The sequence below is a fragment of the Scyliorhinus torazame genome, chromosome 2 (assembly GCF_047496885.1).
Source record: "Scyliorhinus torazame isolate Kashiwa2021f chromosome 2, sScyTor2.1, whole genome shotgun sequence".
Classification (NCBI taxonomy): domain Eukaryota; kingdom Metazoa; phylum Chordata; class Chondrichthyes; order Carcharhiniformes; family Scyliorhinidae; genus Scyliorhinus; species Scyliorhinus torazame.
The window spans coordinates 352,912,102-352,925,264 of NC_092708.1; the positions used below are offsets into that span (position 1 = coordinate 352,912,102).

At 46.7% G+C, this 13,163-nt stretch overlaps 1 protein-coding gene across 6 annotated transcripts in view; it reads right to left on the reverse strand.

Moving 5' to 3' along the window:
- LOC140403495 (echinoderm microtubule-associated protein-like 5) overlaps positions 1 to 13,163 on the reverse strand; it is a 415,808-nt gene that overhangs the window by 78,326 nt on the left and 324,319 nt on the right. For 4 of the 6 annotated variants that reach the window (XM_072491449.1, XM_072491467.1, XM_072491440.1 and 1 more), the window contains 2 exons: positions 9,091 to 9,111; positions 2,542 to 2,715 (listed from right to left, as the gene is read on the reverse strand). In XM_072491449.1, coding sequence (XP_072347550.1) covers positions 2,542 to 2,715; positions 9,091 to 9,111 — 195 coding nt within the window. The remainder of the gene's footprint in view (positions 1 to 2,541; positions 2,716 to 9,090; positions 9,112 to 13,163) is intronic. The other 2 variants (XM_072491458.1, XM_072491431.1) reach the window with 1 other exon arrangement.

The window sequence follows — 13,163 nt, forward strand, 5'->3', positions numbered from 1 at the left end:
CCTGCACGCGGGTGGACTCCTCCACCTGCGTCTGCAGCTGCCACAAGCTGGCCATCATCCCCTTCGATCGTCCCTTGGTCTGTGACTGCATCGGGCCTATGGGTGGGTGTGGTAACTCCAGGAACCCGGGACCCTTCTGGGAAGCAGATGGTTGCTTGCACCGGGCTGCCTCCAACCGCCCGGCCCCTCCTGCCTCCACCTGCTGTACCGGGACGGCTGTGTTGTGCGCACCAGTTAGTGTCCCAACCGAGGTGAGAGTCTCTGCGATGGTGGAGGGTGTAGGAGATAGCAGTGGTGTAGTGTCATGCTCCTCACCCGACCCGAAGTCCAGGGTCCCCTGGAGTGGTGATTCTTGTCCATCCGTCCCGTGTGATGGTGTCGTGTGCGTCAGTGTCCTGTGCGTCGGTGTCCAGTGCGTCAGTGACCTAGGCGCCGGTGTCCTGGGCGTCAGTGTCCTGTGCGTCACTGTCCTGTGTGTCGGTGTCCTGGGCGTCAGTGGCCTGGGTGGGTGTGACCTGGGTAGGTGTGTCCTGGGTAGATGTGTCCTGGGTCGGCTGCAACGGGGGCCTGTTCCTGTGGCTGCCCCCCTAGTCGCTGGGTCTGGCCCACCGACGTCGCCGCACTCGCACTAGATGGGGGCGTCGTCTCCCTGGTGCTCTGGGTCTGTCCCTGGCTCATGGCCACCCTGAATCGTCCTGGGGGCGTCGTATGCCTGATGGGCCGGGTCTGTCTCTGGCTCGTGGCCACCCTGGATCGTCCTGGGGGCGTTGTATGCCTGATGGGCCGGGTCTGTCCCTGGCTCGTGGTCACCCTGGATCGTCCTGGGGGTGTCGCATGCCTGATGGGCCGGGTCTGTCCCTGGCACGTGGCCACCCTGGATCGTCCTGGGGGCGTCGTATGCCTGATGGGCTGTGTCTGTCCCTGGCTCGTGGCTGCCCTGGATCGTCCTGGGGGCGTTGTATGTCTGATGGGCCGGGTCTGTCCCTGGCTCGTGGCCGCCCTGGATCGTACTGGGGGCGCTCGCCATCCGCGGGGACGGGTGGGTCGACCTTTTGTCCTGCAATACACAATACAGCATGCGTGGTTAGACACGCAGATGGGGATATGGGGCAGGGGGGATATGGTGGAAGGGGGACATGGGGGAAAGGGGATGTGGGGGATAAGGAGGATATGGGGGAAGGGGGGCAGGCAGTGGGGGGTCTCACTTGGTGGTGGGCCCACGACCTCTGCATCCACAACCTCCCTGTCCTCGGGTCTGCCTGCAAGTTCCAGGGCCCTCTCCTCATAGATGATGAGTGGTCGCAGTTGTGGACCGCCTCCGGTCCTCTCACGCTCCCGGTTGTTGTGAGCGCGCTTCTCCTGTGGGGGGGCGGGAGGGTGGCAGGGATAAAGGGCAACAGTGTTAGGCAGACATATACATGTGGACCAGCGGTTGTGTGTATGTTGGCAGAGGTTCACAACCCATCCTGCCACTGCAGCCTGCATGGGTGGGTGCAGCCATGTCAGTTGCACCTAGGGCTGTGCCGCCCATCGGAGGTGGGGTACTCACCCTGGCTGCCCTGACAAGGTCATTGATCTTTTTTAAAAAAAATAATTTTTATTAAGGTTTTCACAGAATATCAATAACAAAATGAAAAAGTAACCCAACAGGGTTAAGCACAAAACACAGTCAAAAAAAAAAAGCAACCCTCTCCCTGTGCATAAATAATAAATTAACACCCCGACTTAACACAAAGCAAACACGGCAAATATATACACCCCCCTCAGATAAGGTTATTGATTTTCTTGTGACACTGGACGCCTGTCCTTGCTGTCACAGCCACGGCACTGACGGCCTCTGCCACCTCCCTCCACAGGCGCCGGCTGAGGTGTGGTGCGACTCTGCGGCTGTGTCCGGGGTACAGGGCCTCCCTCCTCTGCTCCACTGCGTCCAGGAGCACCTCAATGTCCCGCTCCTGGAACATCGGCGATGCGCGGCGGGCGGCCATTTTGACGGGTCTCCGGGGGGTGGGCTGTTTTTTGTGCTGTGACGTGGGGGGGGGGGGGCAGTCTTTTGTGCTGTGACGTGGGGGTGGGGGGGGGGCAGTCTTTTGTGCTGTGACGTGGGGGGGGGCAGTCTTCTGTGCTGCGACGCGGGGGGGGGGTGAAACGGTCTTTTGTGTTGCGACGTCACGCGGCGTCAGTGACGGGTGACGCCGTCGCGAATGGCATCACGCCGCTGCTTGCCCATTCCAAGCTGGAGAATTAGTGACATTTCGGGGCGCCCCAACGCCGGAGTGATTTGCGCCATTTTTGGCGCCGGGTTCGGGCCATTGTGCCGATTCACGGAGAATCCCGCCTAGAGTCTTTTAAGTTTCAAATCTGATTGGCATTTAAAATTAATGATATGTTAATGCAGCTGTTTGAACTTCTCTTTTATTATTCTTATTGTAAGTTTCTTTAAATTCAAAAGCAGTTTATCTGTTGACCCATAAAAATGTAATGACAAGATAAATTAAATAATCATTGGTGTTCCTCTGTCATCTTCTGAATCCATCTCACCTTCTTGCCACCTCCAGACAGTGATGGTGTATTGAGGGTCCAGCCCGACTGAGAGAAGGAGTTTGCCTGTGGCACTAAAACTGACACAGCAGATACCCTTTGAATGGTAACAACGGAGCACCGAATGTGTCTGTTTGGTTGTGGCGTCCCAAATATGAATCAATGGGGCGGTACCTGAGAAACAAAATGCTTTAATCAGCTTTATAAAATCTACAACCTGGTGTCATTGTACCAACATCAATCTTGCACCAGTGCAAGAAAGAAATAACGTTATTACTCTTTCCTGACCTCCAGATCCAGAATCATAGATTCTTGAGGTGACAGTACAGAGAGATTTGGTATAGTAATGACGATCAGCCAGTTTAACAAGTTTTGTAATTGTCACATGTTGTGAAATTCTGCTCATTTTCTAAAAGTAAAATGTTTAACTCTGGATTTTTTTGTTTTATTTCCAATGATGTCCAATTGGAATTTGGTACTTTAAAAAAAAATATTGAAAATGTTTCAGTGTAAACGGAATATAAAACAGTTAGTTCAAGTTACAATGCACAAAAAACATAATAAACAATTAAGAACCACAATTAACTTAGCCCCCCAACATTAAACTAAACCCCTTAAACACTGACAGTGACTAACTCTTTAAAAAAGGAAATGAATGGCTGCCATCTTAGGTCGAACCCCTCTACTGATCCCCTAATGGCGTACTTGACCTTCTCCAAATGTAAGAATGACATGAGGTCACCCAACCAACCCGAGGCACTGGGCAAAGTAGGAGATCACCACCCAAGCAGAACTCACCTCCGGGCTATCAACGACGCAGAGGCGAGGACATTCACCTTCACCATGTCTGCAGCACCGGCGAGGCCGATACCCCGTAAATGGCCACCAATGAACATGGCTCCAGACAAACATAAAGAATCTCTGACATGGTGCTAAAGAAGGAGACCCAGAAGCTCACTAACTTGGGATAAGGCCAGAACATATGAATGTGGTTAGCCGGCCCTCGGGAACAATGCTCATACCTGCCCTCCGCCCCAGAGAAAATGTTCATCCTCGCCTTCGTCAAATGAGCCCCATGCACCACCTTGAATTGGATCGGCCTAAACTGAGCGCAAGAGGACGTGGAGTTGACAAAAAGTCTCGCACTACATCTCATCATCCAAAATAGGACCCAATTCACCCTTCCATTTCACCTTCACCTCATCCAATGGAGACGACAGCGCTGGTAGGATCTGGCTGTAAATACACAAAATAATCCCTCCCTCCTTGAACCTTGGATAATGAGAGATAGTGTAGGCCTCGTCAAAAAAAAAAGGAGGCATTTGTCAGGGCTAGAAGGCTGAGAACAGACGAAGCCTGTGTGGAATATAAGGAACGTAGGAAGGAACTTAAGCAAGGAGTCAGGAGGGCTAGAAGGGGTCACGAAAAGCCATTGGCAAATAGGGTTAAGGAAAATCCCAAGGCTTTTTACACGTACATAAAAAGCAAAAGGGTAGCCAGGGAAAGGGTGGGCCCACTGAAGGACAAGCGAGGGAATCTATGTGTGGAGCCAGAGAAAATGGGCAAGGTACTAACTGAATACTTTGCATCAGTAGTCACCAAAGAGAAGGAATTGGTGGATGTTGAGTCTGGAGAAGGGTGTGTAGATAGCCTGGGTCACATTGAGATCCAAAAAGACGAGGTGTTGGGCGTCTTGAAAAATATTAAGGTAGATAAGCCCCCAGGGCCTGACGGGATCTACCCCAGAATACTGAAGGAGGCTAGAGAGGAAATTGCTGAGGCCTTGACAGAAATCTTTGGATCCCCACTGTCTTCAGGTGATGTCCCGGAGGACTGGAGAATAGCCAATGTTGTTCCTTTGTTTAAGAAGGGTAGCAAGGATAATCCAGGGAACTACAGGCCGGTGAGCCTTACATCAGTGGTAGGGAAATTACTGGAGAGAATTCTTCGAGACAGGATCTACTCCCATTTGGAAGCAAATGGACCTATTAGCGAGAGGCAGCACGGTTTTGTGAAGGAGAGGTCGTGTCTCACTAACTTGATTGAGTTTTTCGAGGAGGTCACAAAGGGCAATAGATGTTGTCTATATGGACTTCAGTAAGTCTTTTGACAAGGTCCCTCATGGCAGACTGGTACAAAAGCTGAAGTCACATGGGATCAGGGGTGAGCTGGCAAGATGGATACAGAACTGGCTAGGTTATAGAAGGCAGAGAGTAGCAATGGAAGGGTGCTTTTCTGATTGGAGGGCTGTGACGAGTGGTGTTCCGCAGGGATCAGTGCCGGGACCTTTGCTGTTCGTAGTATATATAAATGATTTGGAGGAAAATGTAACTGGTCTGGTTAGTAAGTTTGCAGATGACACAAAGGTTGGTGGAATTGCCGATAGCGATGAGGACTGTCAGAGGATACAGCAGGATTTAGATCGTTTGGAGATTTGGGCGGAGAGATGGCAGATGGAGTTTAATCCGGACAAATGTGAGGTAATGCATTTTGAAAGGTCTAATGCAGGTAGGGAATATACAGTGAATAGTAGAACCCTCAAGAGTATTGAAAGTCAGAGAGATCTAGGTGTACAGGTCCACAGGTCACTGAAAGAGGCAACACAGGTGGAGAAGGTAGTCAAGAAGGCATACGGCATGCTTGCCTTCATTGGCCGGGGCATTGAGTATAAAAATTGGCAAGTCATGTTGCAGCTGTATAGAACCTTAGTTAGGTCACACTTGGAGTATCGTGTTCAATTCTGGTCGCCACACTACCAGAAGGATGTGGAGGCTTTAGAGAGGGTGCAGAAGAGATTTACCAGGATGCTGTCTGGTATGGAGGGCATTAGTTATGAGGAGAGTTTGAATAAACTCTGTTTGTTCTCTCTGGAACGACGGAGGATGAGGGGCGACCTGATAGAGGTCTACAAAATTATGAAAGGCATAGACAGAGTGGATAGTCAGAGGCATTTTCACAGGGTAGAGGGGTCAGTTACTAGGGGGCATAGGTTTAAGGTGCGAGGGGAGAGGTTTAGAGGAGATGTACGAGGCAAGTTTTTTTACACAGGGTGCCTGGAACTCGCTGCTGGAGGAGGTGGTGGAAGAGGGACGATAGTGACGTTTAAGGGACATCTTGGCAAATACATGAATAGGATGGGAATAGAGGGATACGGACCCCGCAAGTGCAGAAGATTTTAGTTTAGTCGGGCAGCGTGGTCGGCACAGGCTTGGAGACTCGAAGGGCCTGTTCCTGTGCTTGACTTTACTTTGTTCTTAAGGATCAAGGAAATATCGAAGCCTGCACAAGTGTGAAATGAACCCTGGGATAAGGAGTCATTAAACATATCTAGAATTAGAGGGATCAATTGTTCCGCAAGCATCTTATAAAACTCAATGGGGAAGCTATTAGGGCCAGGAGCTTTACCCGTCCAAACCAACCGAATACATTTCAAAATTTCCTCGGGGCCAAATGGGGATTCTAACTCTCAAAAAAAACGAATATTCACTCCGCTCGGTGTAAATTAAAATGCTAACATAAAAAGGTCACAGTGAAAAAAAACCTTAAAACATAGTCCTCAACAGGGAGTTATATATTATCACAGCCGCTATAACAAATAGATCAAAATCCCTCCATAGAATTAAAACCTCCCATCCAAGTTCAACTTGCAAAACATTCAACCCACAAGGACACAGAAATGCGAACATGAACAAGGAACCCCCCAAATTTCCCATATCCACATGCTTATCCCCAACATCCAAAAAAGCCTCAAAAACCTTAATGAACCGACCTAGCCTGTGCTTTTTCTTTACAAAGAATCCGCCACTCATGGCACATCAGAGTCTTTCCCCTCAAAAGTCACTCTTAGCTGCACCGGGTACACAACACCAAAACGGACTCCACTTTTAAACAAGGCAGTTTTGGCCTTGTTGAACGTCGCCTGCTTCTTTTCCACTCTCACAGTGATAAAACCTGATGGTGTGGCCTTCCCATTTGTAATCACGATGGTCCTTTGCCCACTCTCAGGACCCGCTCTTTTTCCTGAAAGCTATGAAATTTCACAATAACTGATCATGGTTGTTCTTTAACCTAGTTAAACCATTGGACTTTAACCTAGTGTTGTAAGACTTCTTACTAGTCTTCTTGAGCATTTCCAATACACAAGTAGGTTTTTAAACAAAAATACTCCCAGAAACAGGACAAAAAGAGCTAAAAAAACAAAACGGTATCCTAGCGGGAGACACCTTGTTAACGTCTTCCCCCTACATAACGCCTCCGTAAGTCTTTATGAATTTGATACTTGGATATTTCACTACATTAAGGCCTGAAGTTTTCATTCTGGGGACTAAGTTTTCCCACTTCAGCACAGAATTGGGACTGGTCTCCGCTGGCACTCGAAGCGGAGTCTCTCTCATCAACCATGCAAATATATGCATGGTGGAGAGCTCGCTGGATGCCATTGGAATCCCGGTAAAAGGCCAGTCTACCCCCCACACAGTGAAAACACAGCCCTTTTTGATGTGAAGTGGAGCTGTGAATCATAGCAAGAGTATTTATAGACATTGTGGTTAACATCAAGCAGGGTACTTGAAATGCATTCAAGTGTGAAGGGAAAGATAAATAAACAATCCATGCAGCACCTGTCTCTGGACTAATGAATCTGCCAATCACTGGCTAATGAAATGTATTGCTGTGCACTGGCTAGTGAAATGAAATGCGGTGTGAAACTGAATGGGAGTTTTGTATTTCAAAGGCTGTCAAGGGATTTGAAGCCCTTTCAAGTGTACTTGCCTTTTGAGGAAACCTCTTGACACTTGTAACAACAGCTGCTTTAAATACTTTTGTCTGAGGCAACAGATGTTAGGAAAGGGTAAGTGAAAATGCAGTAATCTTTCACTGTATTGCCTGGACTGCTTTTCAGCTTTCAGGCAAGGGTCTTTGATGGTGGTCTCTGGGGGAGTGGGTCAGGTCACCAACATGCATGTGTACGATATGAGATGACCTGCTATTCGTGTGGTGGGGGAGAGGATACCCCTACTTTTCAGTGTCGGGGGGGGGCGGGGATTTGCATTGAGCGGTGGAGGGGGAACCTTCCGATGGACTTTGGGGGGCACCTCAAGGAACCCCTTGTCCCGCCTCAGAGTCCACCACATCAGGGCCACGTTTGGCCAAACGTGCAACAAAGCCCGCCCAGTGGATTTCCCACTGTGGGGCCAGGGTATATAGGCGGGAGGGGGGGGATGATGAATCAGGCTTCCGGTCCCCGGCGCAGGGCGAGTCGCGTGCTGGGTCGCAGGAGGGGGATTGGAGCATCGCATGGGATTGGTGCACCAAACCCGATTTTCGGTGGACATTCCATTCTTTGCCTGATCGGGGTTCCTGATCATGGCGTCAGACAATGGAGAATCCACCCCTAAACATTACTGAAATACTCATCAGGAAGGCAACACGGTCATGCAAAATTTCCTTCCTTTAACCTTAAATGGTCTTACATTTGAGCATTCACGCACTCTTTATTGAATCTGAAACTTTAGAATGCTGTTCCAGTATTTCAGTCTCAGAAATAACAAAAAGATGAGGGTCCTAAATGGCAAACCAAATGCAACATTGAATTTTGAAGTGTATGAGTATTTTTGCATATATATTCAGTTCTTGTATGTAATATCCACGAGATGTTGTATTTCCATTTCTGTACAGTGTGCTCAATCATCAGTTTAATTGGAAAAAGCAATTTTGTTCAAATCCAACATTTTATATGTGCAGGTAACCTGTTCCTGTAGTCGAGAGTAAGGAGTAGATTTTGTTATTGCATTTGACGTAAATAACTGTGTGACTAGCAAAGAGGAACATGACAAAGAGAATCACTAGCCTGTGACAGGTGGAAAATTGGGCTGGCTTTATTACACCAGGTGCACTAACAAATAATCTTACTCCTAAAGGCTTGTTTTGACAGACACTAATTGTTCTAAATACCTGATATAAAGAACAAAATGTTGATACCAGTCAGCTGCAACAAACTGTATAGCAACATCCCAAAGGTACTTCTCAAAAAGCAACAACGTTTTATATTTGACTCCTTAGATCTGCTTTTCTGAGTGTTAATGCTCATCTTACCAAATTAGTTCTACAATTTTGTGACAGACAACTTTCTACTTTACTTTTGATATATTTTAAACACACAAAGCTACATAATCCCTCAATTTATTTTGATTTATTACCAGCATGGTAGCTATGATTTAGCTAAATTACAGTGATTTTTATAATTCCTTATAGATTGTATTACCGTCTGCTCCTGAATGGAAATTGAATATAGTCTTCAGTAATTTAACAAGATAGAAAAATAATTATTTCAAAGATTCCAGTGGAATTATGTTTGATCCTTATGCATCATGAAAACTATTTGCCAAACGATTTAATTATTGGTAATTAACCAATCAAACCAAATATCAACGCTTCTTGTGCATACAGCCTTTTTACAAGAGAATATTAGTTTAACAATAAGAGTGTAGTTTGCATTTCATGATGTAGTTGGACGAGAAGGATGTAGCCCAAATATTTTAGATTTCTTACCTGACATGTCAGCAGAGTCACCTTTTAGTTATATCACAGCCAAGGCCAGAAACAAAACACAATACAAAAACAAAACAAAAATAACAGAAAAGCACAGTTAGAGTGAAGCATACTGTAAGTACTGGTAAATATAGAAAAGCATGCTTTTAGTTTTAGCTACATCAGTTGAAACTGTTCATATGTAGGTCGCTCTTTCTGGATATCTATCAGTACTTAAAATTATAGATTAAAAAAATTAAAAGACACCAAATGTTTGCAATAAACAGATGTCAGCTCCACAAGCATGCCTGTATCATGGTTCTTCTTGAAGGTTCTAATAGACATGCTACCATATTCTTGCATTTCCTTATATTTCGATAAGAGAGAATTTCAAGGGTTTACAAAAATTGCCAACAATTTATTGTTTAATTTTTAAACAAAAAGAGTTTAATTTTTCAAAATGAAAATTGTGCCAGTGTCACAGTATCAGAATAAAGGATCGACCATTTAAAACTGAGATGAAAAGAAACGTTTTCACTCAAAATGGGTTGCAAATCTTTGGAATTTTCCAGCCCCAGAGGGTTGTGGATGTTCAGTCATTGAGTATATTCAAGATAGAACTTGGTAGATTTTTCTGTATTAAGGGTCATAAGGGATATGGGAATAGCATGGGAAGATGGGAGTTGAAGTAGATCAGCCATGATTTGTTGAATGGAACTCCCACCCTAATAGCACAGTAAATGTACCTACATTACATGGGCTGCAGCGGTTCAAGAAGGCAGCACCCCACCAACTTCTCAAGGGCAATTAGGATGGCAACAAATGCTGGCCTAGTCAGCGAAGCCCACATCCCGTAAAAACAAATTTTTAAAAAATTGTGTAATGAGTAAAAAGAGAAGCATCTGCAACAATTTAATAAAATGGTCAGAAAGCCCATTTAAATTACTTGCGAATAGAAGGTCTTACTGAACTGCTTTTTTGAAAATTGAATTGATCTTTTAAGTCGAGGAAGAGAACTTTAAACATTTTTAGAAACAATAGCTAAGCGAGCAGGTCAATTCCGCTTCTACTACTCTGAAAAAATTCAATGAAACTGATTAAAATTTAAGATGATGTTGAAGCGGAAAAATAGAAAGGGGGTGTGATTAATTACGGCAGGTGGAGCTCATCTTAATATTGTGATGGAGGAAACAACTGTTATAAATTGTATATGGTGGGGATGTTCTCCATCAACTATTTGCAGTCAAGTCAAAAATGCATTCTTAATAAATCTGCTTAATTGTTTCCAGCAAATAACTCCTGAATTATTCCTGTTTGGGAATTCTCAATGAATACCAACAATAAAGTTTCACCAGAGAAATTAACAATCAGGTGCAAATTCAGCCTGTCTCAGTATGGAGATGAAAGATATATATGGATGCAAAGTTTAGTGACTTTGTACTTGTAATAGATGCTGAAAGCTACTTCATCATACACAAAAACAAATTCATGACATAAGGCATTGAAGGACATTTTATGATAGGAATTTAAAATAAAAGTACATATATAAAAGGAAAACAAAAAGACAGCTTGGCTCAATTCTAGCACAGAATTAATTTCACGGGTCAACCCTCATTCCACGACATCAGCACACACTCTAGTTTGAAATTTGAGTGCAGTACTGTGGAGGTGTTGCATTGTTGAAGGTGCTGCCTTCAGGAAGAAACCAAGCACCTGTTCAGGTGGATGTAGAAATATGCCATAACACTATGTGAAGAGGAGAAGCTGACATTCTTTCGGCCAGCATATACTCTTCAATCAAACCCACTAATATAGATCTGGGCCGAAATTCTCCCCCAACAGCGCGATGTCCGCCGACTGGCGCCAAAAACGGCGCCAATCAGACGGGCATCGCGCCGGCCCAAAGGTGCGGAATGCTCCGCATCTTTGGGGGCCGAGCCCCAACATTGAGGGGCTGGGCCGGCGCCGGAGGGATTTCCGCCCTGCCAGCTGTCGGAAATGGCGTTTGTTGCCCCGCCAGCTGGCGGAAATGTCGTTTGGTGCCCCGCCAGCTGGCGCGGAAATGCGGCGCATGTGCGGGAGCGTCAGCGGCCGCCGACAGTTTCCCGCGCATGCGCAGTGGGGAGAGTCTCTTCCGCCTCCGCCATGGTGGAGGCCCTGGCGGAGGCGGAAGGGAAAGAGTGCCCCCACGGCACAGGCCCGCCCGCGGATCGGTGGGCCCCGATCGCGGGCCAGGCCACCGTGGGGGAACCCCCCGGGGTCAGTTCGTCCCCCCCCCCCCCCCCCCCCAGGACCCCGGAGCCCGCCCGCGCCACCTGGTCCTGCCGGTAAATACCAGCTTTGATTTACGCCGGCGGGACAGGCAATTTCTGGGCGGGACTTCGGCCCATCCGGGCCGGAGAATTGAGCGGGGGTCCCGCCAACCGGCGCGGCCCGATTCCCGCCCCCGCCCAATCTCCGGTACCGGAGACTTCGGCGGGGGCGGGATTCACGGCGGCCAACGGCCATTCTCCGACCCGGCAGGGGGGTCGGAGAATGACGCCCCTGATCCTTCATCTCCTTTGATGTTTGTAGAACCTTGCCCTGTGCAAATTGGCTGGTATCACAATACCATCTATGTTTTACAAAGTCATACATTATCAGTGAAGAGCTTTGAAATGTCCTGAGGATGTGAAAGGTGCAATATAAATGTAGACTCTTTCCTTCCTGCAGACAAGTTAAGGACGAGAGAACTAATGAAAATATTCAACTCCACAAATTGTGATAACAAAAGACAAGATTTGCTGAAAATCACATTAGATTTGAGGGCAGCACGGTAGCATTGTGGATAGCCCAATTGCTTCACAGCTCCAGGGTCCCAGGTTCGATTCCGGCTTGGGTCTCTGTCTGTGCGGAGTCTGCCCATCCTCCCCGTGTGTGCGTGGGTTTCCTCCGGGTGCTCCGGTTTCCTCCCACAGTCCAAAGATGTGCAGGTTAGGTGGATTGGCCATGATAAATTGCCCTTAGTGTCCAAAATTGCCCTGAGTGTTGGGTGGGGTTAATGGGTTATAGGGAAAGGGTGGAGGTGTTGACCTTGGGTAGGGTGCTCTTTCCAAGAGCCGGTGCAGACTCGATGGGCCGAATGGCCTCCTTCTGCACTGTAAATTCTATGTATGTAAATTTCAATCTTGTTACTGTACATTGCTGTTATGCTAATGGAAGAAAATACATTCAACAGATTTACAAACAGTAAGACAATTATCTTGATGCAAATTGTTAGTTTAAGTAATTCATTATTATTTTATTAATGAGGTGTTTGCAGCATTTTTACTATTTAATTCTGCTCCGAAAACCAAAAGGCCAGAGGTTGGATTCTCCGCTGTCGGTATTCTCCGTTGCGCCGGCAGCACATCCACACCTGGAGATTTCACGATGGCTTGGGGCTGCCCACAATGGGAAATCCCATTGGCTGGCTGGTGCGATGAAGAATCCTGCTGCTGGCGGGGGCGTGCAGCACCAGAAAACTGGTGTGGTGGGAAGGAGAATCCCGCCTGAGGACTTTCCTCCCCATTGGAATTGCATGCGTAATTGGGCAGGACAATATATTACGATCCAAGACCAGACCCCAAACAGTGGCTAGGATACTGGTCCAAAATCCCAATATTTTAGTTTATTTTAAGACTATGCGGAAAGAATAATTCTCTCCAGGAGTGATTGCATGAAGAAATAGGGCTCGGTTATTTTTAAAACAAGACTGTATTATAACTACAATATTAAACTTTTAAACTTCACACCCAAAATGAACAGCTTACAATTACCCAATAACACAACTATACAATTTCCTATTAGACAAGAAAAGAAACACACATCTTAAAATAATCCATCTTAAAATTAGCAGGGCATACTTGCGATATAGAACAGATTCTGGCTGTTAGAATCCCTTCAGACTCTGACTAAACATCTTCAAACGCTGTTGTCACTTGGTGGTTTCAGCCTCTTCCTTGTCTTCAGATGAGACTGCTCTGCTTTAAAATATTATTACTCTTTTTCCCCTATCCTACTGGGAAAGAAACCTTCATCTGTGGTCTACAAAACGAGGGTTGCTAGATCAGACT